Source organism: Salvelinus sp. IW2-2015, unplaced genomic scaffold (genome assembly GCF_002910315.2).
Source record: "Salvelinus sp. IW2-2015 unplaced genomic scaffold, ASM291031v2 Un_scaffold4679, whole genome shotgun sequence".
NCBI classification, from domain to species: domain Eukaryota; kingdom Metazoa; phylum Chordata; class Actinopteri; order Salmoniformes; family Salmonidae; genus Salvelinus; species Salvelinus sp. IW2-2015.
The window spans coordinates 5,719-21,858 of NW_019945948.1; the positions used below are offsets into that span (position 1 = coordinate 5,719).

At 46.1% G+C, this 16,140-nt stretch overlaps 1 protein-coding gene across 1 annotated transcript; it reads left to right on the plus strand.

Moving 5' to 3' along the window:
* Positions 1-8,054: 8,054 nt before the first annotated feature.
* On the plus strand, positions 8,055-12,016 carry cxxc4 (CXXC finger 4; the record flags this gene model as incomplete). Its single annotated transcript, XM_024144049.2, has 3 exons — positions 8,055-9,020; positions 11,387-11,464; positions 11,972-12,016. Coding segments are annotated over 3 exons (1,089 nt in total), but the record flags the coding sequence as incomplete, so codon positions are not given.
* Between the last annotated feature and the right edge of the window lie 4,124 nt (positions 12,017-16,140).

The window sequence follows — 16,140 nt, forward strand, 5'->3', positions numbered from 1 at the left end:
CCGCTGTGTAATGTGCCGTGTAGTTTCCAAACCTGGCATTGGTCTGGACTCTCTCACCCTTCTTCATACAAGACAACACATCCAACCCTTTCTACCACAATAAGCTTCCTGTTTGTTATCTTTGGTCGGGTTAATCACCTTCTGGCGTCTAAGGAAGCTCATRGTTGTTGCATTGTCCRATTGTTTACATCTGTGTGGCTGGTAATGTTTTGTTCTTGTTTACACACTAGCCCTCCAACAACGTACTTTCCAACCACTGMCTGCCTTGAGGTTAGATGGAGTCATCGTTTCCGTGCAGACTACAGCTGTGTCTCAATACACAAGGATGTCTTTTGAGGCAGTTAAAATAGCCCCTTTAAAGTGCCATTTCCAAGGTATCTTAACAGGCTGCTTATGGATTGAGACACAGCCTACGTGCCAGGAGTCATAGTTGGTCAGGTCATGGTGTCACTGTCAGCAAAGCTGCATGTTAGATAATTAAGGGTGCTCTATAGACTCCAATTAAGCCGGGAAATGGTAGAGCGATGTGTGTGTGTGTGTGTGTGTGTGCACGCACTCGTGCTTGTGCGCCCCAGTATATCAGGGCGAGATAGCCAGGGTGAATACAGGTGATCTGCATCACGTTGCCACAGATGAAGGGATAATGTGCGTGAGGTGAGACAGCACCGTGCATTACCTCAGAGGGGAGAGGGAAATGAGGCAGGTTTCTAAATAAACACCAGCCAAGGTCGCTGGCGTGCTGAGGAGGCGCATCACTGCCGACGCCACTGCCGTGCACTAATCTCCTCACACTGTTTATTCCCTTCCCTGRCTGCAGTCAATCACTCTCTCTCTCACACACACACATTCTCTCTTTCTCTCTCACTCTATCACTCTCTTTTTACTCCACACGTTCTCTGTCTCTACTCTTTCTCTCTCRCCCCCTCTTTCTTTCTTTTCCCCCTTTCTATCTCTCCCCCTTTCTCTCTCGTTCTACCTCTGTCTCTCTCTCGCTCTACCTCTCTCTCCTCATGCTCTAGGGGGCTCAGGGGGATGCTAGTCTCCATAACAGGCAAACTGGATGAGCTCATCAGATGCACCTCCAGGATGAATAGCACTATAACGTTGCTCCTCCTCCTCCCCCTTTCCATCTCTTTTTCTCTTTTTTCATCATTCCATTGAGAAACAGCTCCAATGATAAGACTGTGCCATTCTATTTTTATAGAATTAACCAATATTAGAATAATTTCACATGTATTGTTTGACCTGGAGTGTAATTTATGCCATAGTTTGATGATTTTGTTGAATTGCCATTTATATAATCACTAATTGAATTAATTTAAAAGGGCTCTGACAACAGATATGAGGACTTGGAGAACAAGAAAGATGATGCTCTTCTCTTCACACACACACACTCCCAGGCCGCCTGGCCACGCCCATGTCCCACCTCCACACGCCCAGGCCGCCTGGCCAATCGCCCATGTCCCACCTCACACGCCCAGGCCGCCTGCCAATCCGCCCATGTCCCACCTCCACACGCCCAGGCCGCCTGGCCAATCCGCCCATGTCCCACCTCCACACGCCCAGCCGCCTGGCCAATCCGCCCATGCCCACCTCACACGCCCAGGCCGCCTGGCCAATCCGCCCATGTCCACCTCCACACGCCAGGCCTGGCCAATCGCCCATGTCCACCTCACACGCCCAGGCCGCCTGCCAATCCGCCCATGTCCCACCTCCACACGCCCAGGCCGCCTGGCCCAGCCGCCCGTGTCTCACATACCATGACCTACTCCTCCTGGATCCCATTTCCATCGACTAAACGCTGGCTACACTTAAATCTGGCATCGCCATTATTAATTACTCCTTGGAGTTCACTAAAATCCAGAGGAGGAGGAGGGTGTGTGTATGTGGTGTGGGGGATTCTGGGGCACACGGCCAGAACAAAGGCCTGCCACGTGGACCCATTCCTCCCAAACTAGCCTAGAGACCCAGCCGCCCCAGTCGAGACCCTGCTTCCTAATGCCCTGTGTGGCTTAGCGAGAAAGAGGTTAAGACCACCTAGGCAGATTTCCCCAGGGGGTGTGAACGCTGGTAAGATTAAATGATTTTCAGTCAGTGATGGTTAGGCTACGTAGACACAGATGTGATGTGTAAATGTGCAGCGGCTGATACTGATGGTTTACATGTAATAGAAGGGTTAACCAAGACACACTCCCAAAGGACTAAGGGCTCTATTCAATCCGTAGCACTGAAGATCCCCTTGATAGTGCGATTGACAATGAAATGGCAACGTTCCCGCGGTCGCGGAGATCAATTCACTCACGGTAAACGCCGCATATGTCGGCTCAATCGGAAATGACCTTTTAATTTGACCTCTAATCTTCCGCGATAGTGTTGAGGAGTTGTAGCTAACCACCACATGGTTTCACTGTGTCCAACGACAAGGGCTGCTGCTGTTTCTATTAGTATTGTTCATTGGGTGGGGGGTGCGTCTCTGCGTAATGTAAGCTCATAATAGGATGCATGACTTGGCAATATTAATGTATGTATCATCTAAAGATTATTTTGAGTATAGGTTGCATGGTTTCTATATAGGCTAAAGGCAATGGCTACACTGCCATCAATACAATGTTGTCGGTATAGTGTAATACAGCATTAGCCTCCTACACAAATATAATCAACTTTCTACATATAACTACAGAGATAGCGCTTGTTGAAAGAAATGCCAACTTGGCTTTGCCCTTACACTGGCGAGTGCCAACACTATAAATTAAAATGATGGCAAACCATTAGTACCCGTCACCTTTTATAGAAGAGGCCACACTGGCATCCCACTGGCTCAGGCAGAAAACTTATTCAGGAGTGCAGATCTAGGATCAGATCCACCCTGTCCATACAATCGTATTCATTATGATCTAAAAGGGAAAACTGATCTCAGATCAGCACTCCTCCTCTGAGACGTTTCATAATATGGGCCAATGTATTTGACCATTTTTAGGTACACTACTTGACCAAAAAGTATATTTTTATTTGTTTTAACCTTTATTTAACTAGGCAAGTCAGTTGAGAACAAATTCATATTTACAAGGACGGCCTATACCGGACAAACCCGGATGACGCTGGGACAATTGTGTGCCGCCCTATGGGACTCCCAATCACAGCCGGTTGTGATACAGCCTGGAATCAAACCAGGGTATCTGTAGTGATGCCTCAAGCACGAGATGCAGTGCCTTAGACCGCTGCGCCACTCGGGAGCCCCAATATGGACACCTGCTCATTGAACAGCTCATTCCAAAATCATGGGCATTTATATGGAGTCGGTTCCCCCTTTGCTATAACAGCCTCCACTCTTCTGCGAAGCTCTAGATGTTGGCAAATTGCTTCCATTCAGCCACAAGATCATTAGTGATCAGGCACTGATGTTGGGCAATTAGCCTGGCTTGCAGTCAGCATTCCAATTCATCCCAAAGGTATTTGATGGTATTTGAGGTCAGGGCTCTGCAGTAGTCAAGTTCTTCCACACCAATCTCGACAAACCATTTCTGTATGGACCTCGCTTTGTGCATGGGGGCACTATCATGCTGAAACAGGAAAGGGCCTTCCCCAAACTCTTGCCACAAAGTTGGAAGCACAAAATTGTCTAGAATGCCATTGTATGCTTTTGCGTTAAGATTTTCCTTCACTGGAACTAAGGGACCTTAGCCGAACCATGAAAAACAGCCGAGACCATTATTCCTCCAACACCAAACTTTACAGTTGGCATTATGCATTGGGGCAGGTAGCGTTCTCCTGGCATCCGCAAACCCAGATCCAATGGCGGCGAGCTTTACACCACTCCAGCCGATGCTTGGTGATCTTAGGCTTGCATGTGGCTGCTCAGCCATGGAAACCCACTTCATGGAGCTCCCGATGAACAGTTCTTGTGCTGATGTTGCTTCCAGAGGCAGTTTGTAACTCAGTGTTGACTGTTGCAACAGAGGACAGACGATATTTATGAGCTATGCACTTCAGCACTTGGCGGTCCCTTCTCTGAGCTTGTGTGGCCTACCACTTCGCGCTGAGCCGTTGACGCGCTTAGATGTTTCCACTTCACAATAATAGCACTTACAGTTGACCGGGCAGCTCTAGCAGGGCAGAAATGTGAAGAACTGGTGTGGCTGAAATACTGAATCCACTAATTTTGAAGGGGTGTCTACAAACGTTTGTATATATAGTGTATAACTGTGAAGGGTAGTCCTTCACAATGGAATAAAATTTATATTTTTAGAGTATTTAAACTTGTTTTACTTTTTAAACTATAGATTTTTGAAGCATATGTGTATACAATTATGTACGTAATTTACCCATTCAATCGTTCTCCATAGTGCTTACTATTGCCACTATCTCTGGGAACTCCGGAAAAAAATTGCTCTGACTGGGGAAAATCGATTTGAATGGTCATCCAACTCGGAATTCCAACACCAGAACTCGAGCCTCTTTCTAGAGCTCCGACTTTCCGACCTGAAGATCAGTGACGTCATGATTTGACCTTGTATTTTTCGAGTTCCCAGTTGTTGTGAATGTTGCAGATAGTTCCAGACGTTCTGTTAATTGCTCCGCTCATTGTCTTGTCTGATTGTGGAGTGGCTAATTGCCACACAGGTGCCTGTCATTTGTAATCAGGGGTGTGTGTGTGTGTTCTGTCTGTTTGGGAGAGCCATTGTTTTAGCCGCAAGCAATTTTTACTTAAAGTTTGCCGTTTTAAATAGGCTACTTATTTAAGTTTATTTTCAAGACATTTTAAAGTTGACAAGTGATCTGACAGCTTTGTCACTAATTATAACTAAAGGTACATTTCGGTCAAATTGGGATCAACTTATTTTTGGGCAAATAGCCCAGATCTATTGAAATCGCATTGTGTTGGCACTTTTCATGCATAGTCTATTCATGAAATTAATTATCTTGAGTTTGAGGGATGTTTAATAATTTCAGGCTAGCCTACACCACCAATTTCACATCTATAGGCCTAATTTGTGTTGGTTGAATGATTGGCTCGGTAATTGATTGGCGCCATAATTACATTATTCATTGCATTACCATATTTCACGTGCATTAGCGAGAAATTATATTCCATAATATTGTGAATGGAGTGCATCTCACATGGGCACATAGAATAAATGTGCCGTGCATCCGTGTGTTTCTACGCGGGAGCCATGCATTTGTGGACATCGGGAAGGATTATAGCCTAATCGTGATGAATCCCCGTGGTGGCACGCGCAGGTCTTCGTAATTATGGCAGTCGTTCTAACCGAGAGGGGAGAGAAAAAACACCCTGATAGGAGGCATTTTATCTTCATCACTGAACCGCTCAATTCCAATTAATTTGACAAGATTTCCCTCACGCGAAGCGCAAATCCCTATTAAAAGACGCATACTGTAAATGACAACCCTCTAAACGCTTCGCGTGTCCGAATGAAATGGAAGAGGAGAGAAAGGGAACGACAAAAGGTTAAGACGCAGCTTCCCAGAGTTATTTCCCAGCAGAGCGCCCTAAGCCACAGTCATTGGCCCTAAGCCAGCCCCCTCCCGAGTGCTCCTAGTGTTTCTATAGTAATTTCTAACCAATGATCAGTAGGTGTCCACATCCTAGCTTCCTCACCTCAGCACCAATCAGCCACACACAGCGACAGGAGACAGCACGGAGCTAACACTAGACAGCCACACACAAACACCTCGGACCAAGCAGAGGAAACACCTACAACGCACCGTTATTTCCCCCCTACAGAGCCGTGGTTTTATAATAATAAACCGTTTTTTTCTTCTAAAAGCTCGATAGGCTATCGCTTTAAGTTTGCTATTTTTTKTACTTTTTTCTCAAGCCAGGAAAATAAGTCTGTAAAAATGCTCCTTTTGTTTTGAGCGCTCTTTTTCAGTGTGGCTGTGCTCTTCCCACATCCTCGCGTTAATTTTTTATCTCCATCGCGCCTTGCGGTAATGTGCCGCTCTGTGTTGGCAGCAGACTGCTAGGCGTCTGGAATCTCTTCTCGCCAGGAACCTGGTAGGTAGGTGATGCTCTTCCATTTTACCCAGTACAGGCAGCGTCATATGATATTTTGCATGCTTTTCTCAGACTGCCCCCCGATTTACGTCGGCTAAAGCTGGCGGTAAAGTGATCCAGGCGCTGTCGGATTGATTGTAACGGTTTATTTGTACTGTCCAGAGCCCTCTATGGATTGTTTCTGCATGACCTTTGGTCTCCGAGTGTCTCCGACAGACCAGACTAGCGATAATTAATGGAAGCCACAGCAGCCACACAAGGGCTCGTCAGTCGTCATCGGACGTACACTACTGTCGTCCTCTCTGTCTCCCTCTCTCGCCCTCCCTCTCTTTCTCTAAGTATCGAACATTTCTGTCTTTCTAAAGTTTGTTTACAGGCTGAGAATCGATAGCCGTGACTTGATTGCCTTTGGGCTGCGTATTTTGCTCCTGGGGTGAATTGATTAAGTAATAATGACTGCGAGCAGGGCCGATCATTGAGGCATGGACGGTTTTGTTTACTGGTGGCGGTGGGGTGCTTTTGGGATGGCACACCATGGCATGTTTTTTGTTTCCACCTACTATCTATCTTATATATCTATCTATATCTATGTTATGCATTTGTATGGATAATATTTGCTTCATATTATCAGGTAGGCTGTCATTGTATTCAAACAGTTACTATTACATTTGTTTAATATTGTGATTTTAGAAAAATTATCTATTTTAGCTCTGTCCTCAAGTTGAATATTAATAAAACAAAAACGGTTAATCCATTATTTGGCATGGATTTCATAATTCAGGAATTTCATTTTGTGGTAGAGGAGATGTAAGCCCAATTACTGCTTGCTGGGCAGTTGTATTGAGAGTGGGCATGTGCTTTACTATTCTGGCTGTGCTATAAGGACACCCAATATGTTRTCTCTCTGTGGTTCCACTGTTCCTGTGTGGATATTTATCATTWATTTTGGGAGCTGTTGGGTTGTACYATGGAAGTGACTCAAAATGCTTTAGTGTTTACTCGCAATGGATTGGCTTTGGCAATTAAACAAAGAATGAAAGAGCCTGCAAAAGTTAATGGAGGGAGGGGGAAAGAGAGAAATGTCTAATGGGGCTTTTATCAGTAGAAACCAATTCCAGACAGACTGGGGGAGAGGAGAGGGGGGAGAGAGGAAATGGAGTCTCCCCCCCTAAGGCACTTGACACTACGGTTGTCTGCGGAGGTCTGTCTGTGGCTTCATGGGTTGGATTGAAATTCACCAGTGGTGGTCTCTCTCCGCTGTCATTGTAATAGAACCCGGGATCCATGAATGAATACCAGGTGCTATTATGAGGCCGAACGGGAGTGGGTTTACATGGAAGAGACCTTTAGCTTTAGGAGAACATCCGTGATGGTGAAGAAATATAAAGATGTTGTCCCTCGTGAGGTGTTCAATGTGCATAGTGTTTTGGAGACCAGAGCATCAGGATGATGTCAGGGATTTTGAAAACAGGTTGCTTTTGTGTTTGATGTTCCAGAGGAGTTGGTTTCATTGAGCATGGATGATACTTTTTGGCTGCATATTGTGCTTATATTATTTAAGTGACTGGTGTCGTTTTCTATCCCATCCATAATGTATTTGTTTATCCTTTGCCAGAATATACCTCAAATACATCATTGATCAGACTTATTTCAATATATCCAGGAATCCTTTGACAACCGTATTAAAAAAAACCTCTTGAAAGTCTCTCTGACACGAAGCTAGTGCTGTCTTCTCGAGCATGCTAATTCCTGTATCCCGTTACAACATGTTGGTGTGTCACAGCTATTATATTAATGTCACCAGATAAGGATCTGCTCGCAATAGTTTGAGATGCGTTTCATTATAAAATAGTCCGAAAGAAGAAAATGGACGACATGCCAGCTGATTCGTCAAATGTCTTTTATCAGCTTTTATCTCATGGAAAAACTTGGAGAGAGAATGGAAATTGATTAGGCTGAGGATGTTGTTTTCCTGTTCTATCTGTAATTGTTTGTTCTTTGTGTTCTAGTGCTGGAGGAGACAGAAGCAGGATGGTAACATATTGTTGGTGGTAACCAGCAGCTTCTAGTTCGACGAAGGCCACCGTTGACGGCGACCCCGGACTCTTCCCCAGTGAACCCTGCTCAACCGTCCTCCAGCCATGGCTATATAAACAATGCGCTCTGCATTGAGAACGGACAGAACGCAGACCTTTCTCTTCTACAAAAGGATAACCTTCAGAACCTGCAGAACCTGCAGAACTTGCAGAACCTCCAGGATGGTGGATTAAGCCAGCTTTTGGATTATAACGCCGAGATGGAACGGTACCGCTCTTTCGCAAACTTTTACAAYACCAACGGCGCGTTTGGCCAGACGGCCAAGATCGCCCGCATCACGACACCCATTTTCCCCAGTGCCCGGATAGGCATGTCCCCGTGGAACTGRGATAACGCCATGCTCTGGGGGAGGAAATCGGCGACAATAAACCCTAATAGGACCAGCATGCACAGGAATGACTCCCAGAGGCCGGGGAAGCATGGCGTGCCGCCAGAAACGCTACAGCAAATGGCAAATAATAATTTCCTCTCTACCTTATCCCCCGAACACTGCAGACCTTTAGCGGGAGAATGCATGAACAAGCTGAAATGCGGCGCCAGCGAAGCAGAGATAATGAATCTCCAGGAACGTGTCGGAACTTTTTCCGCCATTCCGGCTTTAGGGGGCATCTCATTACCTCCCGGGGTCATCGTCATGACAGCCCTTCACTCCCCCGCAGCCTCGGCAGCCGTTACAGACAGTGCGTTTCAAATTGCCAATCTGGCAGACTGCCCACAGAATAATTCCTCGGCGTCCGGCGGGAACCCGGCGAAGAAGAAAAGGAAGCGGTGRGGGGTGTGTGCGCCCTGCCGGCGGCTAATCAACTGCGGCGTGTGCAGCAGTTGTCGGAACCGTAAAACGGGCCACCAGATCTGCAAGTTCAGGAAATGTGAGGAGCTGAAAAAGAAACCCGGCTCYTCGCTGGAGGTGAGAAAATAGAACCAGGAAACCAGGGGGGGCTTTCACTCCCWRCCCCTTTTCCTTTCTTTTGTTATTATCCTRCTCTCCCCTCCTTCACRGTRCTCCCTCCCTCCCCGCACTCCAAAGTATTAACCTTTTCATCCAGTCACGTTTTCTAAGCCCTTGAAAATAGTTTCCATGCCCACCCATGCCTGAACATCCCCCCCGGCTTCTCCAATCTGCCTACCCGCCTAGCCTAATTGGCAGTAATTAGGGGTGTTTGTGCGGCGCGCAAGCTGAGCTTGGCTCAGACACCCCGTAATTGCTGCCAGTCAGGCTGGGGCTGGAACGCATCCGAACAACCCCYGGCRTGGCTCTGCTCCAAGCCAGAGCTGGGAAATGSTTTTCAGCKGAGAGAGCGAGAGAGGGGGTGAGAGAGTCATCCCTCTCTGCACCCCGGTCATTTTAACCAATTACGGAGACCGTCTCTGGACGGCGAAGATCGATTACCCACAAAGCACCAGGGCCGACCACCGTGAGAGTGATGGCAGGGCCCGCTGATGGCGTCCGTCTCATAACACTCCCCTAGTTTAATACGGAGGGAGGGGTGTAATGAAATCAAATCCCCCCCAGACACATTCTGTTCGCCTGATCCTATAGGAATTGATTGAGGATAGCGGGTTTTTGAGGTGAAATCATTTTCTATTCTATTTGAGGCCATTATGACCGAATGTGGATCAATATTTTAGGGGGTGATACTTTGCACATACTTGAATACAGTAATGGTGGGCCCTAGAAAACAATTGTGATGCAAAGATGTCTGGAAGTTTTTTGGGTGATGCACTTACAGTAATGGGATAGTGCTGGAAAAACTAGTATGGGTGTGTTTTTGGTTTTTAGACCAAGGAAGGAAAGAGAGAAAATGGACAAACATAATTGACAGCTAGCGAGAGCTTTTCGTTTCAGTGCCCTCTACATTCAGAGGGCAGGGCTGTTTTTTAAAATTGCTGTATTTTAATTGATTTATTTGGCGCCTGACATTTTGTTTATAAAGGACTGTGGTGGAATAGAGATGGTTGTAAAATGTAAGATTGTGTTCATGGTTCTGACTTCCTCTGACACAACACAGGTTTCTATTGTGGTACACCACCGCAACACACTATGGCGCAGTAGGCCAGCATGGGCCAGTGATTGGTTCAATAGTTAAGTGGCAGCTAGAGCCGCGTTTTTCAAAAGGGCTCCTAATATAATATCACTTGGTCTAATGTTGAATAACTTACTGTACAGTACGTCTCTCTTCAACGTTTAATAGTCCTTGTCTACTTTTTRCCCCGTACATTTTTCAGAACTTGGTCGTAGTTCTGAATGTGTTGAAAGCTTGTTGTTCCTTTGGAGATACAGACATGCACTGAGTGTACAAAACATTAGGAACACCTGCTCTTTCCATGACGTAGGCTGACCTGGTGAATCCAGGTGAAAGCTATGATCCCCTTATTGATGTGACTTGTTAAATCCACTTCAATCAGTGCAGGTGAAAGGGAGCAGACGGCTTAAAGAAAGCATGTTGTTCCTTGTTAGACTGTTCTCTTATTGCTGGATTGCTTCCCTTGATGTTTCCTGCCGACCTTATAGAAAACAATGCAAACGTTGATTCATAACTCCTAAATAATGCACAGGATCTGAGTGAATARGCAGATGGATGCATGTTGTGGATCTAGTGAAGTAACGACCCAGGACATCTTTTTATTATTTATTCATCATACCACCAATCTGTTCAGGATTTTGTTTGGTTCCAACCGACTGTGTATAAGAAAGTGAGATTATTTGCTGGTTCCATGCTTCAGACTGAATGTTATGGTGGAATTAGTAATGATACTGTCCTGAACTGTCTTCTAGGTCCGTCTGAAGGGTTGTGAGTTAATGGTTTCTGTGTTAAAGGTACACTATGGAAGTTTAGTTTGTTTACCTCAAATTTTGGATTCAGTTTTGACTGTATGGTACACGCATATACTACCCTATGTATTTATTTGGACAGAGAAGCTAAACATTTTAATTTYGCTCTATACTCCAGTATTTTGGATTTGAGATCAAATATTTTATGAGGGGATAGTACAAAATGTCACTTTTTATTTGCGGGTATTTTCATGCAAATCTGTTTTACCATTTAGAAATGAAAGCACTTTATGTATCTAGTCCCRCATTTGAAGGTGTCATATTTGGATGAATTTATAGTGCATTCACTTTAGTCAAGTTCATTATTTGGTCCCGTATTTCTAGCGTGCAATGACTACATCAGGCTTGCATTCAGTGTTGACTGTATGGTGCATGTGATAAAATATTGATCACTTTGCTACCCCCATTAAACCCCACAACCCTTGTTACCCGTGTTACAGGTAGGTCCGTGTTTTCCTAGACTGGTCCCTGATCTGTTGACAAAGACCTTAGGCGTTGGCTATACAGCCTGGGACCAGGTTAGTGTTATTGATACTTGGCTTGATTACCAGTACATCAACATCAGCTTTACGCCATATAACTCCTTTAACCACAAGAGACACATTCCCTCTGCACCTCCCTCTGAAACCTGGCTGTTGTGGGTTTTAAAGTCCTACTCCAGTCTCCTTTTCACCTCATTTAACACCCAGTTCACTTAACAAAAGTCAGATCTCAGTAGGTGGTCCTGGGGAGGGGAGGGGGGGGTTCTTTATTGTTCTCTATTGTTCCTCAAGCAAGGGAGGCTGATGACATCAGTCACTATCAGACCAACTCTTTGAATGCCCTACTCCTTGGAAGTTTGAAGTTGTCTAAAATACACTCTTTTGTGCAGCAATTTAAAAAAAATCCTTTAGCACCTATGTTTACTTCGTTTTTCAACAGGAAAAGTGGAAAAAAATGACTGCAGGATGTCGTTAAATGCTGGAGGTTACAGGTGTCCCATAGAGGCTCATTTGATGTTGACTCCACATCCCAGGTCCTAACAGGTGTTCTCAAACGAGGTGTTCAGGAAGACGCCCTTTCATGCCTGATGGATGGTTTGGCTGGGTTCGGGAAAAACATCCATTTGCCAACTAAGACCGTTGGAATTACCATGGAAGGAAGGGAGGGTGTGAAAAACAAATCCAAACTTGCTTTTAAAAGAGAGATAGGTYCTTGAATTGTGAGTTCTGTCATTCAGATTATGGGGTTCCTCTTCTACCGGTAACGGTAATTATTATTTTTGTCTCGGTACCTGTAATTATAGAATCAGGTTGTGCCGAGGAGGCTGTGTGTGTGTTGGGGTTCAAAGGCATTGTAGAAGGTGTGAAGTTAGTTACATACCCACTTGGTTTGGATGTATTTTTGATATGTTCAGATTCAGTCATTTTTCACCACATCTCAGTGCAGTAAACAATCCTGCATGGTTCCATGTTGAGACGCAAACGTGGTGAAAATAAGCAGCACTCGAGCGAGTTTGTATAGACTTCAGGACAGGCACGGGGTCGCACGCACGCAGGCACGGGGTCGCACGCAGGCACGCAGGCACGGGGTCGCACGCAGGCAGGCACGGGTCGCACGCACGGGGTCGCACGCACACACGCACGGGGTCGCACGCACGGGGTCGCAGGCACGGGGTCGCACGCACGCAGGCACGGGGTCCTCGCACGCACGCACGGGGTCACACAGTCACGGGGTTGCACGCACGCAGTCGCACGCATGCACGGGTCACACACAGTCACGCAGGCACGGGGTTGCACGCAGTCACACACAGACGCACGCACGCAGTCACACGCAGGCATACTCACACAGTCCTCACTCACCAGTCACACTCAGTCCCCCACTCCACACACACAAACATTAGCAGCTTGTACCTCTCACCTAGGAAGGGAGGAAGAGACTATAAGCTAGCGGCAGAAGCCAGTTAGATTTGGTTGTCAGTGTTTTCCACATGGGAATCACCCTGAACTAATTATATCTTAAGTAGCGCTGGATAAATGCAAATCAGAATTTTACTCACACCCCTGAAATCGGAGAGCCAATTTAATCTAATACCCCCTTTAATTTAGCGCACTAATGCAGGACCCTGGAGGATTGCCCCGTGTCACCACTGTGCTGTTCTGCAGCAGTCTGTCTGCTTCTCTCGCTCTCTCAATCTGTCATTCCCTCATTCTCTCTCTTTCTCTCCATATCTCTTTCCCTCTCTCTTACTCCCTCTCTCAATCAATCAATCGATCAAATGTATTTATAAAGCCCTTTTTACATTAGCCGAGGTCAAAGTGCTATACAGACACCCAGCCTAAAACGGCAAGCAATGCAATCTCTCATTCTCTCTCTCTCTCTCTCATCCCTTCCATCTGTTTTTCTCTCTCTCTCCATCCCTTCCATCTGTGTCTCTCTCTCTCTGTCTCTCTCGCTCTCTCTCTCCATCCCTTCCATCTGTCTCTCTATCTCACTCTCCATCCCTTCCATCTCTCTGTCTCTGTCTCTCTCTCTGTCTGACCCCATAATGGATGAGTGTGGCGTAGAGGAGGCATCTCATCCAACCTAACATTTCCCCAGCAGCTAACTCTGCCTGGTGTGGTTCCAMGGTTCTAGGTGTAGTCGGTGTTCGTGTGTCTGAGAGAACCTATACGCCTCTTTATTTCAACAGGGAGTCCCATTGAGACCAAAGTCTCCTCCACAAGGGAGTCCTGTGTCCTACAGTTACACACCATGTTATTGTGGCCCTGGCACTGTAGGCCAGGTCTCACCAGGGCTGTGACTCAGACAGTTTCTGACTATGTCCCAAATGCMTATGTCCTGCTTCTGAACGCAGACAGTACTGGTTATGAATCTGTTGMGACGTCRTTATGAAGACACCTTCCAACTGAAGTGTTTACTGAACCCGTATGTTATTTCTCTTCCCTTCTTTTACTTCAGTTTTACTACTTAGTTTGTAGGGCGCTATCACACTGTTACACTATAGTTGATTTAGGGAAGGACTCAGAGTCCAGGACTAATGTGTATCCATTTCTCTACCAGCCCGATTCAGAGGTTGTATTCATAAACAGTTTAAAAGTGTGAGAGAGATGCAGCTTAAATGCACCATGAATTATTGAAAGATCGCTAGGGGCTGTCAGAGGGAATGAGATACTCTATTTCCCCCACGTGCTAAAGCTACTATRGCTCATTGAGCGATCGTCACAAATTCATASGAATAACAATACGRGAGTTAAGATGACGACAAACTGTGATTATGGAMGGTTGGCTTGTTCGTTTRAAAGATGGCTGCTGTGTTGTGCGCTGAGAAGTAAGGCATMGTGCATGACTCTTTTCCTCCTGAGTGTGTTGGTGTATCATAGTGCTTTGTGATGTCACAGACCAGAGAAATGTTCAACAGCATCTTTTTCTATTCAATACAGGGTGAGGCCCTAAGACTCCKCATTCAGGTTGTAGGACTTGCTACAGATCTATAGCATATCCTTTTCAGTCAAACAAATTCGGAGGCTGACTGCTACATTTTCTTTTATTCTCAGTTTCTCTGCTAGTTCTTCACTTCACTTGACAAATGGGTGCTCTATCGTACAATCTAACCTCTTTACCATCTTGCCAATAAATAAATATTATCCCATTTAGAATGATTCAATACATCTGAGATTTGTACACAAGATGTTATAAGGCTCACGTTTACTGCAAGATGTCAACAGCAAGAGCATGTCTTCCTAGCCTGCTTGAGAGACAAGGGGACAATTCCTCAGACATTTCAAGTAATATCTTATTGATTGAGTTGCTGAGACTTCCAATGTATCCTTGTATCTTGTAAAGAGAGCCACTGTTCACCGCGACACTATATACTGAAAAGAGATGATTAGCTAGTCTTGGAAAGGTGTTTACAGGCTATCTCTGATACCATGTGTTGTCTTCACATGCAGGAGAGAGAGAGAAATGGAGCACAATCCCATTCAACAGAAAACCGCTTCTCAATTAGCGAATCTGAAAGGCCACCGCCATGGCATCGGCCCCAGGAAAAACAGAGTGCCACGGAAAATGGCGTGCATGCAGCGCTCTCTCTTGTCCTCCTCTCTCTTTGTGGCGTGTTGTGAAATACATGAAATGGCGAGATGAAACGGCGGCGGTTAGCAGCGGCACAACATCCTCTGGCATAAAAAAAACAACCTTTTTATTGTGATAAGACACCCTAAAATGGTGGGAGGCAGGACCTTGAAGAATATAGAGCCAGGGATCCATCTCAAGCCTCTTAATGAGAGAGAGGCCGCGCCAAATAATCGCCGGACGCGTCGGCGGGTCTGCGCCCCGAGTCTAATTTGTTTTAGGTGTGCTCAGAATAGATAAGGACCAATCTGTGGCCTTTTCTTCCCTCTCCCTCTCCCCCAACCTTTGCCTCCCTGGAGATAACGCAGAGTTGCCCCCCCTCCCCTCCCAGCCAATCTCTTCAGGCAGAGAATAGCGAGGTAGAGTGGAGGAGAGAATAAAATAACCCTGAGGGACAGACGGCCTTTTACATCGGCTGATCTTCTATCTTGTTGGATTTATTTGAGTTTTAAAACCACCGATTTAATTTGACGGAGGTCTGAGTGAGGGAATAAAAGACGGGGGGGAAATGAGGCCCTCACGCCTCCTCACAAGCGCGTGGTCTCAACCTGAAGGGCAACCTTAAGCTTCTGTCAAGACAATAGGATTTTGCCAACCGAGCTGCCACGCAGACCGCTTAATTATACATATCTAGCCTCTCTTCTCCTTCCTGCAGCATTCCTGCATGCTACCCTCTACCCTGGGCTACTCATGAGAAGCCACGGTTCCCTTGTCTTATTTTTATTTTTTATTTTGTATCAAGATTTGTCTTGCAGCAGCAGTGGCTCTGTCAGCTTTCATTTSCAACACCGCTAGGCTATACTCCCAGTCCCGCCAGCAGCTAGRACAAAAGCTCTTAAAGAATTGATAGTTTTGCCACTGCCACCAATTAAGTCTGGGGTGTAATCGGAGGTGCCCTTACAGCCCGCGGCCCGTCCCCTCCCTCTGCCCCCGTTTGATTTAACATCCCACGGCTCGGTGGAGAGAGGGAACTCGTTGTCATTGGCCTGAATAATAGGAGAGGAGGGATGAGGGAGCGGGGGAAGAAGGTGGGGGAGGGAGCGCAACGGAGCGTGGCGGGTGGACAGCGTGAAAGTGCAGG